Source organism: Ochotona curzoniae, unplaced genomic scaffold (genome assembly GCF_017591425.1).
Source record: "Ochotona curzoniae isolate NIBS_2020 unplaced genomic scaffold, NIBS_Ocur_1.0 contig_908, whole genome shotgun sequence".
NCBI lineage: Eukaryota > Metazoa > Chordata > Mammalia > Lagomorpha > Ochotonidae > Ochotona > Ochotona curzoniae.
In genome coordinates, this window is record NW_024466607.1 from 10,752,178 (window position 1) to 10,766,868 (window position 14,691).

The following is a 14,691-nucleotide window of genomic DNA, read 5'->3' on the forward strand; positions in this document are numbered from 1 at the left end:
TACAACCAAATAATCTGTAACAAATGAACTAAAATCTTTCCCTGGAGAAGATGATTTCTTCAACAAATCGTGTTGGCAAAATTGGATCTCTGCACGCAGAAGCATGAAACAAGACCTCTACCCTTGCGGAATTAGAGATCTAAGATCTGAATGCATCACATTACTGGAGGAAACACAACAACCATTGCAAAATGCAGGAGTAGATAAAGATTTCTTGGATTAAGACTCCAGCAGCACAGGCAATAAAAGCAAAAATGAATGAAATTACATCAGGCTAAGAAGCTTCTGCGCAGCCAAGGAAACACTCAGCAAAGAGACAACCAACAGAATGGCTGAAAATGGTTGCAAACTACATATCTGATTAATATGCAAAATATATAAGCAGCTCAAGAAACTCAACAACAAAACAAGCAATTCAGTTAGGACATGGGCTAAGGATATGAATGGGCATTTTTCAAGGAATGAAATATGAATGGTCAACAGTCATGTGAAAAGATGCTCAGGCTTATCAGCCATTGGGGAAATGCAAATAAAAAGCCACCATGAGGGGCTGGGCGCACCAACAGGACCCTCAACCCCACTGGCCATTTTTGCTTGGTTGGACAGGGGCGCAGCCCGGCCCGGCTGCTGAAAGACAGCAGAGGCCATCTTGGCCTGAGCCCGCTGGCTGCCTGCCAAAGAGCCCCAGGGACCCAGGGGAGTGGAATTACTGCCCAGGGACATCAATGGAAAAGGCCACCATACATGTAGGTGAGGAATGAATCCTGAGGAACTCCCAACAACAGGGCCACTATACTTGCAGGTAAATGAGGGGATTGAGACCTGGTGGTTTGGAGTGGCAAGACTGGCAGTAATTCAGAACTGTTGAACTATCAAAACCTCTTGATCAGGACTTTCAGAGCATGCCCAACATCAGGAATGATGCCCAACTGGGGTGATGTTGGGTGGCTGTCCTCCCATCCCAGGGTATGGAGGCATTTAGGAGACTAGGTGTGGCTTCTCCCTTTATCTTTCCCCTCTCTCCTGATACAGGAAGGAAAAAAAGACAATGTGTGAGTAACGGTCTCACCCACATTCCTGTTTCCCTAGACCCTTATTATCCTAAGCAAGTATGTGAAATCATCAAAAATAAAATTTTCTTTAAAAAGCCACCATGAGGTTTCTATTCACTCCAATTAGAATAGATATCATCCAAAACTCAAAAAACAACAAGTGTGGTAAGGATGAAGGGGACAAGGGTCCCTAATATAGTGTTGGTGGAAACAAGATCAACACAGGAGACCATGTGAAGATTCCTCAGAAATCTGAGAATGAATCGACCACAGGACGCAGTACCCACTCTTGAGAACTCGCCCAGAGAAAAGGAAGTCAGCATAGGAATGCTGTCAGGGCCCCCTGCTACCTCACACAGGGTAATGTCATTTTCCTTTTTTTTTTTAGCTTTATTTTTATTGCAAAGTCAGATATACAGAGAAGGGGAGAGACAAAGAGGAAGATCTTTCGTTCCCTGATTCACTCCCCAAGTGACCGCAACAATCGGTGCTGTGCCAATTCAAAACCAGGAGCCAGGAACTTCTTCCAGGTCTCCCATATGGGTGCAGGGTCCCAAGGCTTTGGGCCATCTTCGACTGCTTTCCCAGGCCACAAGCAGGGAGCTGGATGGGAAGTGGGGCTCCCGGGATTAGAACCAACGCTCCTATGGGATCCTGGCGTGTTCAAGGTGAGGACATTAGCCATTAGGCCACTGCACTAGGCCCAGTTGCTTCATTCTCAATGCAGCTCCCTACCAATGTGCTTGGGAAAGCAGTGGAAGACAGCCCCATGCTTGGGCTCCTGCACCCACAAGAGACACCCAAACAAAGTTCCTGGCTCCTGGCTTCGTGCTTGCCCCACTCTAACAATTACAGCCATTTGGGGAGTGAACCAGTGGATGAAAAATCTCTGTCTCTCCCTCTCTAACTGTTCCTTCAAATAAAGAAATAGGGCCCAGGACAATGGCTCAATTGGCTAATCTTCCACCTCCAAGCACCAGTATACCAAGCGCCAGTTAATGTCTTGGCTGCTTCACTTCCCATCCAGCTCCCTGCTTGTGGCTGGGAAAACAGTTGAGGATGGCCCAAACACTTGGGACCCTGAACCCACGTGGGAGACCTGGGAGAAACTCCTGGCTCCTGGCTTCGGATTGGCTCAGCTCCAGCCATTATGGCCGCTTGAGGAGTGAACCATCAGACAGAAAACCTTCTTCTCTGTCTCTCCCCCCTCTGTATATCTGCCTTTCCCATAAAAACAAAATCTTTAAAAAAAAAAAAAAAGTCTAGGCCCAGGCTAAATCCTCCCCTTGCATCCACCAGAATCCCATATAGGCGCCAGGTCATGTCGTGGCTGCCCCACTCCCATCCAGCTTCCTGCTTGTGGCTGGGAAAGCAGCTGAGGACAGCCCAGGTCCTTGGGACCCTGCACCCACATGGAAAACCTGGGAGAAGCTCCTGGCCTCAAATTGGCTCAGCTCTGACTGTTGTAGCCATTTGTGGAATGAATCAACAGATGGGAGATTTTCCTATCTCTTCTTCTCTCTGTAAATCTACCTTTCCAATAAAAATAAGTAAGTCTTTAATAAAGCTTTTAAGAAATTCTTCGGGCCCAGTGAGGTGGCCTAATACCTGAAGTCCTCACCTTGAGTGTGCCGGGATCCCATATGGACGCCAGTTCTAATCCCCGCAGCCCACTTCCCATCCAGCTCCCTGCTTATGGCCTGGGAAAGCAGTCGAGGACAGCCCAAAGCTTTGGGACCCTGCACCCATGTGGGAGATCTGGAAGAAGTTACTGGCTCCTGGCTTCAGATCAGATCCAGCCATTGTCACCACTTGGGGAGTGAATCATTGGACGGAAGATCTTCCTCTCTGTCTCTCCTCCTCTCTGTACTTTTTTTTTTTTTTAAAGATTTATTTTTATTGTTTTTTTTTATTGGAAAGGCGGATATACAGAGAGGAGAGACAGAGAGGAAGATCTTCCGTCCGATGATTCACTCCCCAAGTGAGCCGCAACGGGCCGATACTATGCCGATCCAAAGCCAGGAGCCTCTTCTGGGTCTCCCACGCGGGTGCAGGGTCCCAAAGCTTTGGGCCGTCCTCGACTGCTCTCCCGGGCCACAGGCAGGGAGCTGGAAGGGAAACAGGGCTGCCGGGATTAGAACCGGCGCCCATATGGGATCCCGGGCGTGCAAGGCGAGGACTTAACCACTTGTGCCACCGCGCCGGGCCCACCTCTCTGTACTTTTGACTTTGCAATAAAAATTGAAATATTTTTTTTAAATGACAGGAAGAATTTTTTTAAAAAATATTCTGGGCCTGGACTAAATCCTTGCCTTGCATCCATCAGGATCCCATATGGGCGCCAGTTCACGTCCTGGCTGCCCCACTTCCCATACAGCTCTCTGCTTGTAGTTGGGAAAGCAGTAGAAGTCAGCCCAAAGCTTTGGGACCCTGTACTCATGGGGGAGACCCGGAAGAAGCACCTGGCTCCTGGCTTCAGATCATTTGCAGCCATTTGGGGACTGAATCAACAGAGGACAGATCTTCCTCTGTCTCTCCTCCTCGCTGTGTATCTGCTTTTGCAATAAAAATAAGTAAATCTGAAAAAAAATTTTTTTTTTTTGTTCTCTGTTTATAGCAGCTGAATTCACAATGGCTAAATTATGGAACCTATCCAGATGTCCATTAACTGATTGGATATCATTTGCAGGACAATAATTGATTAGATATTGTTTGTGTGAAAACTGATTGGATATCATTTGTATGAGGACACTTGATTGGATATACAAAACAAAGAGACACTTTCAGACAAGGGTGTGGAAGCAGCTGATGGGTTCTGAGAACAGACTATGCGAACTATGTAAGCTCCTCAGCGCCTCCTCCCTTACCTGGGTGACCCTCAGTCTATAAAAGCCTGCTGCCACTAATAAACGGGCTATTCAGTATTCTTGCCCGCTCTGTGCACCAAGTCCATTGCTGCAGGACAGCAAACAAACTGATAGCTGAGTAAAAAAGCTGTGGAATATACACACAATGGGATAGTATTCAGCCATAAAAAGAGAATAAAAGCTTGTCTCTCACAACAATACGGATACAAATGGAGATCACTGTGCTGCTTAAAGTAAGCCAGACCCCTGAAAGACAACTACTGCGTTCTCCCTTATTTGTAGCAACTAATATACAGAGTATTAAAAAAAAAACACATAAACAAAATTGATATTTTGAGCCATGATTATTGCTAATAGCCCCTGTCTATACTCTTGAACAGTGGTTTTTCTACTTAAAAAGAACTATTGAAATTGGTCAGAATCCTCAGGACATGCACACCATCGGGCCCCCGGGGCGGATACTGGCTGGTGGTTCCCCACCCCTGAGTACTGGGACATCTGGGAGGCTGCGCGTGCCTTCCCCCAGGGACAAGAAGAAATGGAGAATTTGGAGACAAAGGTTTCATCCTCTTTTCCCTGGCCCTCAATCCTTCCCACCCTGGTCAACCATGTAATCATCAGCAAAAGTAATTAAAAAAAAAAAAAGGAAAACATCAAGGACCTGCTGCCCACTCGTGCCTTGCGCGAACCTTCTGGATACTTTCTGTGCTCGATGCGCTGCTGTGGGTGGTGTTGCTCATTGAAGCAAGAGTGAAGAAAGAGTGAAGAAAACTGGATGTGAACAGAAGTGAATTTGTGCACGGTTAGGGGTAGTGGCAACACTTTTAAAGGCACAGCTTTTATTTTGTCCTTATTAAGGCTTTAAATCAAAGCTATTTCTAGAAAATGAACTATTTTCAGAAACTCTAGAGAGGTAAACCTTTATAGTCCATTAACTTGTACTTGTGGTTTGGACATCATTTGTCCCAAAAGTGTTACCGTGTTACAAATTTGACTGACATGATGGTCCTGGGAGGTGGGTGGGGCCTTGGGAGGTAGGCAGGTGTGGGCAGTGACAGGAGTGGGTTTGTTACCGTGACAGCAGATGTGCCCACTCCTATGAGAAAGGCAGCAGTCCCTGCCCACGTCACCCATGCGTTCTGTGGTTTTGCTCAGGCTCACCTGCCCTTTTACCACCTGCCATGTTGTGATATTCTTTTTTTTTTTTTTAAAGATTTATTTTTATTGTTTTTTTTTATTGGAAAGGCGGATATACAGAGAGGAGAGACAGAGAGGAAGATCTTCCGTCCGATGATTCACTCCCCAAGTGAGCGCAACGGGCCGATACTATGCCGATCCGAAGCCAGGAGCCTCTTCCGGGTCTCCCACGCGGGTGCAGGTTCCCAAAGCTTTGGGCCGTCCTCGACTGCTTTCCCAGGCCACAGGCAGGGAGCTGGAAGGGAAGCGGGGCTGCCGGGATTAGAACCGGCGCCCATATGGGATCCCGGGCGTGCAAGGCGAGGACCTTTAACCACTTGCGCCACCGCGCCGGGCCCCATGTTGTGATATTCTTGCAAGTCATGGTCACTGTCCTGTTAGACTCAACCACCTCCAGCATCATGAGCCACAATGAATGTCTTCTTAAAGAGAGGGGGAAAAAACTCAGATTCTTTAAGAAAATGTGCAGTGCTCAATTACCAGCCTCAATGTCACATCAGACGATTCTGCAGCACTCCTGCAGAAGACGTGCAGAGAGCCCTGCGTCCTCAGAGCCCGGTGCTTCGGTAAGCACTTCAGATGCTCTCTGACACAACCACCGCACAAGCCAGGGAAGCAGCAGCAATTACATCCCTTTCACAGAGAACCGAGACTCGGGTAACACTTACACACAGCTATAAACAACTAGGCAAGGCTAGGATGCCACATCTAATTCTTCAAGTCCCATTCCATCAATAAGGCCACGGGACCCAGGGATCCTCCAGCCATTCATGCGTCCATTTTCCCCTGGAAGTCCACAAGGAAGAGAACTTCTCAAGGGTCAGTGACAAAGGTAAGAGAAATAACACCTCTTGTAGGCCAAGCTTGTGACCGAAACTCCAACGCAGAACTCTAAGGAAAACTGGGCTGAACACCAAGTCAACAACTGCAGGCCTGTGAAACCACCTCTCTCCCCTAACCCCAGTCTAACTTACACAACCAGCTGGCTCTAAGTGCCATCCCACCCAAGGCAAGCGTGTTACTGCTCACAAAGAAAAAGATGTTTTAAGCACAGCATTCCTCTCCCTTCAAGTCACCCGCCACACGAACAGACATCCTGCTGGGAGACGCCAAGCTGGAGGCAGCTGCCGGTTCCTCCAGGGGTAGTACAGGCTTTCGGCCCTAACCCAGAAGGCTTAGAATTCCCGTAAAGCACATTTGGAACTTGTTGGCCTGATAACAGGTTCTTCACAGTGCTCCACAGGCAGAGGCTAGACCCTAGCAAATCTGAATACAGCTGAGTAGCAAGGCCGCGAATCCACGTTCCTCCCCAGATCAACAACACAGAGCTAGTTACCTCAGGGAAGCGTCCTCCACGAAGTCTTCAACCTCCCAGGTCTCCGAAATTTTCTTACTGGCTTGATTTAACAGCCAGATTTGCAGATTTGCAAGTTCCCTGAAAATAAGAGCAAAATATTCAATTGTTAGCACCTGCATGGTTTTTCACTGTCACACTCTAAGAAGATGCCACAGCTAATATGCCGTTCGTTGGCATGCTAATCACATCCACGGTTTGATTCTGCCCCCACAGAAAGCTACATGTTGCCAACTTAATCCCCCAAACCACAGCATTGGGCTGCGAGGCCTGATGGGAGTGTTCTGATCATGAAGACTCTGCATGGGATCAACACCGGCAAGCCTGGCTTCTCTCTGAGTCTGGTCCTTCTACCCCCTGTCGTGTGAGGGCCAAGCCCACCCCCCTTCACGACACCGAGGCATTTATTTATGGCACCATCTTGGTATCACAACTGCCAAGCCTACAGCACCTTGATCTTGGCCTTCCAGGCCCCTGGAGTGTGGGCTGTGTGGGTAACCAGTGTTCTGCCAGGACCCCACAAATGGATGGCCCAGGACCACCACATTACTACAGAGAATAATTCACTGCCTAGGTGCAGAGGGCCCATTCACCTACTTTCTCTCCCTTCGAGTACACAGCACATAAGATTTGGCCTACATCGACTTTCTGGTCAGTAGGTCCTACAGCATCTACAGAAACTCATGACTGTCTTAGACACACAGATAGCAACTGGGTTCTGTGCATTTGTATCATGCACTTATTAGCCACTGAGCAACAGGAAGTCCAGCCAGGAAAATGTGATTTGAAACCCTCAGCTATTTAACTCACTGGAAGTTGAAATAAGGTGCACTCTTAGGAGGAAAGGCTCCCTGGCCTGATTTTCATACAGAAGTCTCTTCAACTTCTGGAAGGCAGTACAACAGCCTGCCATAATCCAACCAGAATTTCCTACCTATTGACTCCTCACCAATCAGTCTGAAGTAAAATGCGTGCACCTGGCCTTCGAGAAGTAGAAACCCAAAAGGAGAGAGATACGTGAGAGATTTGTTGAGGGAAACACCTGAGGCAGAAAAGGAAAGAACGCGAGGTGGGACAGAGAGACGAAGAATTGGAAAGGTCTCCGACTGCAGTGTAAACCTAGCAAAGCTCAATGGGCCAACCGGAATTCCTGGAGCCATAGCTACCAGTCAGAGGAATCCCACACCTCTCTAAGAATAGGTCTGCGCTAGGATCTTCACTGGAGTCTGTCACTGGCTAGGAACAGCCAGCCAGAAATGTGGCCTCAGCAGGGTGCAATGCTGAACTGAGAGGACAGCAGCTGTGGCTGTCCTTCCACTGCACCTGCTTAGGACCGACATCCTAGAGACGCGTCACCACATTATCCACCACGGTAGGCAGCCTGTGGGTCAATGAGAACCCAGCCTCTGTTCTGGTATTACACATCTTCGTGACTAGCAGACACAAGGAACAGTTGTGTACAGCCCAGCACTGCCTGCATCGCAGGTGAGCTGGGAGAGACACAGCCCACTACATCACAGTGTCCCCTTTATGAGGGCTCCAGAAAACAGATCCCGTGGCTCGGGGCCAGGCAAAGCTATTCCTCCTCCTGCGCAACTGGTATGTTTTCATCCCTGTAGACTTACAGATTTTTTTAGCCTTTCTTCTTCATTGTCAGGAAACTAGGAGCCCACCTGAAGGCTACCTCTAGCTTTGGGGAATTTTCTTCAATTGCTCTAGTTAATTTTTCTTTCCCGATTCCTTTAGTCTATGCTATTCTCTGTGTACTGTGGTACTGCTTTCTGAAATACAACAAAACAACGACCTTAAACTAAGCAGGGTCATCGACCTTAAATTAAGCAGCTGCCTTTTAGAACTAAAGACCCTAGATGCTCAATGCTTCATTTTCTATAGAGATAGCTTTACAGTTCAAATTCTTTCACTCCAAATCGGCACTCTTTAACAGAAACAAGAACCTGAACCACATATAATTTTACATTTTCTGGAAGACACATTTTAAAAAAATGGAACAGGTAAAATGGTGACCCTGAAGTCTCTGGCGAGATGGTGCACTTTGTACTTTCAGCAGGTCGGAGCCAGCTACTGGGCAAGGGGGCAAGGGGGCAAGGGGGCAAGGGTCACTCACGGCTGGTGCTTCCCATACTGGACAGTGCAGGTCTGGACAAAGACTAAATGACCAAGGCGTCACAGGAGCCTTCCATGACCAAACTGTCTCTAGTCCCTAGTCCTGGTGGCTTTGAGCAAAGATTTCTGAGGTTTCCGATGTGAAGTTTAGGTCTAAGAAAGAATGAGTTCTCCAAACAGGGGTGAAGACTACGCAACCCAAGAGCTCTGAAGTTCCTTTGCCTGGAATACCCTTTGCTCCTTCTGGAAAAAAAACAACGTATCTCTAAAAGGGTTACATACATCTAGTAAAAGAGGAAATAGGTATTTCTTTTATTCTGCTTCATCAAAAGTACTAAAAATTAAAATTAGTCTTAGAATATTAGCATATACAATTACACTATTAAGATTACTTCAAGGCACACTTAGCAAGGTATTTTTAACTCTCTTGCAAAACCAGCTCTTTATACCTTGGTTTGTATAGAAGTATTCATCCTTTTCATCAGGACCAGGAGCTCAAAAATGGAAATTCCTGATTTAAGAATGTGATTTTTTTTGAAAGCTATAAACCACAAAAGCCTGAATTTCTGTATCTGTTACACAGAGTCGCCTATGCAGCTCATTAACAGCCTAACTAAGCCTGGCCACAGGCAAACGCTGGTTAGCACTCACTCAGCTCATCTGCCTCTTCACTATTATTCTCAAAAGGCTACTTAAACGCACAGATCCCGCAGCTGGCCCTGCAGAGCCCGGGCTTCAGGGCACACACAGTGCAGGTGGAGGTCCTGTTCCTTGATGTGGGGAAACGGTTACACCTGCACTGCTCCTCGCCTACAGCATCATGTAGCCTTTCGCTCCAGAAGAGAAGGCACCATCAGGCCAGTATTGGAAGGACCTGTTACTTTGTACCAACACAAGTCAGGGCTGTTTTGCCATGACTTTCCGCTGCTACAGACTGCTTAGCACCTTTTGGAAATTACAGCAGCTGCTCGCCTTGCCACCACAGCTAGTTAATGCAAGTGACAAGGCACACACACTGTTGTCCCGTACTGTTTATGATGTCAATAGAACGTGCTTCCTTGGCGAGCCTCTCAACTGGTATTTTACTTTACACAAAATATTTTTCTGAGAAGAGTCTGTGCATTCACAAAGGTTAAGACTGTTGAAGTTTAGTCTCTCTCTTTCTAGAAAGCCAACCAGGTGAGCCCCTGCCTGGTTGAGCTTGTCCCCAGAACTTCACGTTTGCATTCTTGTTCAGGGATTGCGAGGGAGACATGACAGTCTTGGGGTCTATCAGCTGAGTTTGCCTTCGGCTTACAGGAGAATGCGGCAAGAAGTGTGTAGAAAAAATGAGATTAAATCATAAACTTATTCTGAAATAGAAGCAGAGCCCAGCACAATGGCCTAATGGCTAAAGTCCTCACCTTGAACATGCCGGGATCCCATATTAGCTTCGGCTCTAATCCCAGCAGCTCCACTTCCCATCCAGCTCCCTGCTTGTGGCCTGGGAAAGCAGTCGAGGATGACCCAAATCCTTGGGACCCTGCACCCGTGTGGAAGACCTGGAGGAAGTTCCTGGCCCCTGACTTCAGATTGGCTCAGCTGCAGCCATTGCGGCCACTTGGGGAGTGAATCAGGGAAAGAAAGATCTTCCTGTCTCCCCTTCTGTATATCTGACTTTCCAATAGAATAAATAAACCTTAAAAAACGCGCAATTTTGAACTCCATGCGTACAAGGAGGACCTTGAGAGTTCATGGAAAATACAAACTGCTTACTACGGCAAACATGGCCCCAACCTCAGATGGTTTTCACCAAAACCAACGTACCTTTTCATTCCGTCAACTTTGGGGAGCCTCCTGCCAGTGGGCCACTCTGCTTAGATTCTGGGCTGAACCTCGAGAACAACACCAACCACCCCGAGCTCCTGGGCGTGCTTGGTCCGCCATCCAGGGCTGCGCCTAATGAAGCCGGCCCACGCTCGCCCATCAGCACCACCTGGAAGCTTCTTAAAGCTGCAGGCTCTCAGGTCCGTGCCTGGCCAGACGTAGAGCTGGGAATTTTGGCCTCACCGAGCCAGGAAACCGCAAGTCGTCCCAACTCTGCAAGACAGGCTCCCACTTCCAATCCGAGCGAGGGCCCTCCCGGCCACACTAAGGGACTTGTGTGGCTCCTCCACCGCCATTTTGCCTACAATGCGCAGGGCCTCAAGGATGACTGATTCAGGGGACGCCTCTGCCCACTGTACGAGAAGAAAGTCCAGGGTGACCCTGACAGGCCAGCTGCCCACACTCCACTTTCAAGTCCCAAGCTCTTGCCCTGGCCGGGCTGCCCTGGACTACCCTGGCTCCTCCGGGAAAACTACAAGTCCCAGCATGCCTGGCGCGGCAGGGTCACGTGGGCTGGGCGGCGGGCGCGGCTAAATAGTCCCGGCCGGCCATTTTGTGGCAGAAGCCGCAGCGCCGCCTCTTCTCTCGCGTCCTCGCCTCCGTCGCCGCCGCCTCTTCCTCCGCCTCCTCCTTGGCCTCTTCCTGCCTCCTCCCGGCTTCCGCCACCGCCGCTCTAGCCGCATCCCAGCCCCGGGGCGCAGCGTTTCCGTGCTGATTTCCGTTTTCTCGCCACTTTGCAGCCTCCTGACACGGTGATCCGGGCGGGCCCCGCAGGCATTTTATCCCCTCACCGGCCTCACACTAGTGTCGCATGTCCACTATCCAGAACCTCCAATCCTTCGGTAAGAAAACGCGCGCCCCCAGTGCTGGGGAGTTGGGGCTTTGTCTCGGTGCCCGGAAGATGGCGACGGGGCCCCATGGGCGACCCCCTCCCCGAGGACGGCGCCCACCCGGAGCCGAGCTGGGCCTGGGGACACGCGGGCTGGCCCGGAGTTGGGGGGTCCCCGGCGGGAGTCAGGGTGGGCTCTGGCCGGGAGAGATGCCCTCCTGCGGGGCGCCGTGACGGGACTCGATGGCATCGGGCATGTGTCACCGAAATGACGCACTTTGAAATGAAGCTTTTGTGCAGCTCCGAGGTCTCGTTAGGAGGTCCACGGTGCGTGCTGTCGTTGGTTTTGGGGCGCAGAGAGCAGCGGGCATGTACAGTTGGGGGGCTTTTGCTCGTTTTAGGAGTATCCGCGGACCACCCTCCCCCCCAGCCCCAGCTCCACCCGCAAAGGCACTGAAACTTTGGAATTGTCTCGATCTGGCGTGTGTTTGGAAAAGAAGAAAAAGATAAGGTTTTTTTTCTTTTCTTTTTCCCTGCTGGGATATACTGACACGTCCGTTCTGTCTTCCCTCTGCAGACCCCTTTGCTGATGCGACTAAGGGTGACGACTTACTCCCGGCAGGGACCGAGGATTACATTCATATAAGGATCCAGCAACGGAACGGCCGGAAGACGCTGACCACTGTGCAGGGCATCGCAGATGACTATGACAAAAAGAAACTTGTGAAAGCTTTCAAAAAGGTGATGGTCTTAGGGGAGGAAAGGATTAGGGGAAGGGGCAGGGTGGATGACGGGACCCGGGAAAGCCGATCGCGTGCATGGGATGAGCGAGCCCGGAGAGAATTGGGGAAGTCCAGTGCTGCGTGGTTCACGCGGAAAGCATGGCTTTTGTGAGATCCGTTTGTCTCCAGGTTGATGGTGGGAGTGCACAGTGACACCTCCCGAAGGGGTTAACCCGAGCCTTGGGAAGTGAGACCTCCCTGTAGCCTGCCAAAGCATCTCACGCTTTTCCATGCTTCTCCAGAAATTTGCTTGTAATGGTACTGTGATCGAACACCCTGAATACGGAGAGGTCATTCAGCTTCAAGGTGACCAAAGGAAAAACATTTGCCAGTTTCTCTTGGAGGTGAGTGACCTGGAACCCGAGTTCCGACGTGGTGTGGAGAGGCAACGTGCCACGCGTGCTGCGGCCGGGAAGTCGTCCGGGCCATTGACCTGTAGACGTGGTGTTTTGTGTGTCGCCCTGAGGATGGGCACACGCGGGTGTCGCGCGTGGGGTGCGGCAGCTCGGGCCGCAGGCGGCGGCCTTGCCCTGCGCTCTTGCTCCTGTGATGGCGCCTGCGGGCCCTTGGAGCGGTTCTGCTGACCCGAATCTTATCTTGCAGGTTGGCATTGTCAAGGAGGAGCAGCTGAAGGTTCATGGATTCTAAAATGAACCTAGACACGCCAAGGGTTTCTTGAATCATTCTGTTCTCCGGACCCAGTTTGGCTGCCTTGTGAGATGAGCCTCTGCAGTACACGGACTTTCCCTTTATTTAACCCCTCACAGCTCCGTCCACACGTGCATGATTACAGGGAACACGGGGCGGGTAGGCTAGTCACACATAAGAAAATTGCAGTAAGATGGTAACGAGGCCCCGTATTCATCTTTAACATGTTTCCAATGGAAAATATTTTGTTTTGAGTGTTTGTTTATTGTTCGGTTTATTACTTTTCACTTGATTAAATGTTTTGTTGTATTAAACCATGTATGTTGCAGCCTAACAATAAAAAGGAAAAAAGCGCCCCATGAATCCTTTTGTGAGGGATCATGCCGAGCTGTGCTGCCGCCTGTCTTTCCTGGGGGGCGCTCTGTCTGCTGTACAGCCGCCATAGGGGAGAGCCATTGTGTTAGGTTGAGTGTGAGCTCGGCCAGGGCTGCCGCTGCCTGCGAGCCAAGCCCAGTGCATGGGAGCGGCCTTGAGGCAGCTCACGGCGTCTTACCAACTGGCAAGCCTTAGCCTGTGCCTCAGTGTGGCTGCAGTCATCTGACAGTGCCTTTGATGGAGGTGGCCTTATCAGTGTTACCCAGCGGGAAAGGAGCGTCGGGGTGTGCAAGAAAGTGACAGTTGGGAGCAAGCAGCACAGGTGACACGCAGGCGTGGTGGTGTGGGCGGGGCACGCTGCCCAAGTCTGAGATGCCCACAGCTCATCTCGCCCTACGGATTTCTGCCTTGTGCTGGGTGGTAGATACTTGGCCCAGCTGCGCGAGGCATCCCAGTAAAATTATTCGGCCATGGCAAGGAAATCCCATCTCAAGTGTGAGCGTTCCAGTCCTGTGGCTTGGTCCTGTACCTGACAAGCCCATGGCTCCGTTTTGGTGATTCTACTGAGCTTGCCCCTGCAGCGCTTATAGCTTTGGGGACTTTGTCTGCCCATCCTGCCCCACCCTGGTGACAGACCAAACTGAGCCGTTTCTGGAAAGCATAATATGGCCAAGATTAGGAAGTCCAGGAAGGGGTTAGAAAACCCTGCTTACCTAGCGACATTGCAGACAGTGAAACAACCAAGCAGACACTGGGAGCCAGCCTCCCCTGGAAGGGCAGAGGAGGGCAGCCTCGCCAGATGCAGTGGGAAGCTGCTCCTGAGAGTGAGGTCAGCCTCGGGGAGGATGAAAAACCTTAGGCGGATCTCTGGGAAGGCCCTTGAGCAAACGCACACACCCACTCCCTAGGGTTCCTCAGAGTGCCAGACACCTGTCACCACAGGACTTCCTGTGCCCCACGCCCCCTCCTGTGGGCAAGCAGTGGAACTGTTCACACATGGCATTTGCAGATTTCCGTAGTCACATTGTTACCCAGTAAAGGATTAAGTGAGGATCTGAAATTGTGTGTGTGGGGGGGGTTAGTGGGGAGCAGAGCCACCCTGCAGAAGAGACACTTTGTATCCGGTGAGCTAGATTGTGTCTTCCAGAAGTGACAAAGATACCTAACTAATCTGGGGCCTCCCCTGTGGGTCCTGTTCATTTGCAGTTTGCCACAGAGCTCAAAGTGAAAAACTAGCGAGCTGTTGGAGCACTAGACCTGGCAGTGCCCTTGGTAAAGGGGGCCCCGCTTGGGGCACAGCTGAGAGGGCCTTTGGCAGCCGTGTTCTCTGCCTATGGGTCCCGGCCCTCTGGAGGCCTGGGAAAGCCCGCAGAAGCAGCCTGCTTGCCTGCCCGATGCCTCCAGGATGCGCTGTGCCCCGCGATCCTGGAGCAGGTGGCTCTGATCACGTGCAAGGAACATTTCCAGCCCCTGTCCTGCTGTAGGCTCCTTCAGGCCACCAGCTCGGCTCCAGCTAGAGCTAGAAGCGAGTTACAGTCCAGCAAAAGTCACTCAACTAGGTCACCCCCACACACCTGGCCCATCAGGCCCTGAGGGA

The 14,691-nt window shown here is 50.5% G+C and overlaps 1 protein-coding gene across 1 annotated transcript; it reads left to right on the forward strand.

Moving 5' to 3' along the window:
• The first annotated feature begins 11,005 nt into the window (after positions 1-11,005).
• EIF1B (eukaryotic translation initiation factor 1B) lies at positions 11,006-13,062 on the forward strand. Its single transcript, XM_040994935.1, has 4 exons — positions 11,006-11,302; positions 11,867-12,030; positions 12,314-12,415; positions 12,675-13,062. The coding sequence occupies exons 1-4, from the start codon at positions 11,272-11,274 to the stop codon at positions 12,717-12,719; spliced, it is 342 nt and encodes a 113-aa protein (XP_040850869.1). The 5' UTR covers positions 11,006-11,271; the 3' UTR covers positions 12,720-13,062.
• Positions 13,063-14,691: the final 1,629 nt, after the last annotated feature.

Excerpts from the sequence above, each read along its gene's own strand:
- EIF1B (XM_040994935.1), top strand. The coding sequence starts at position 11,272 with ATGTCCACTATCCAGAACCTCCAATCCTTCG. Across the intron at positions 11,303-11,866 it reads CCAGAACCTCCAATCCTTCG|ACCCCTTTGCTGATGCGACT; the intron begins GTAAGAAAACGC and ends TTCCCTCTGCAG. Across the intron at positions 12,416-12,674 it reads TTTGCCAGTTTCTCTTGGAG|GTTGGCATTGTCAAGGAGGA; the intron begins GTGAGTGACCTG and ends CTTATCTTGCAG.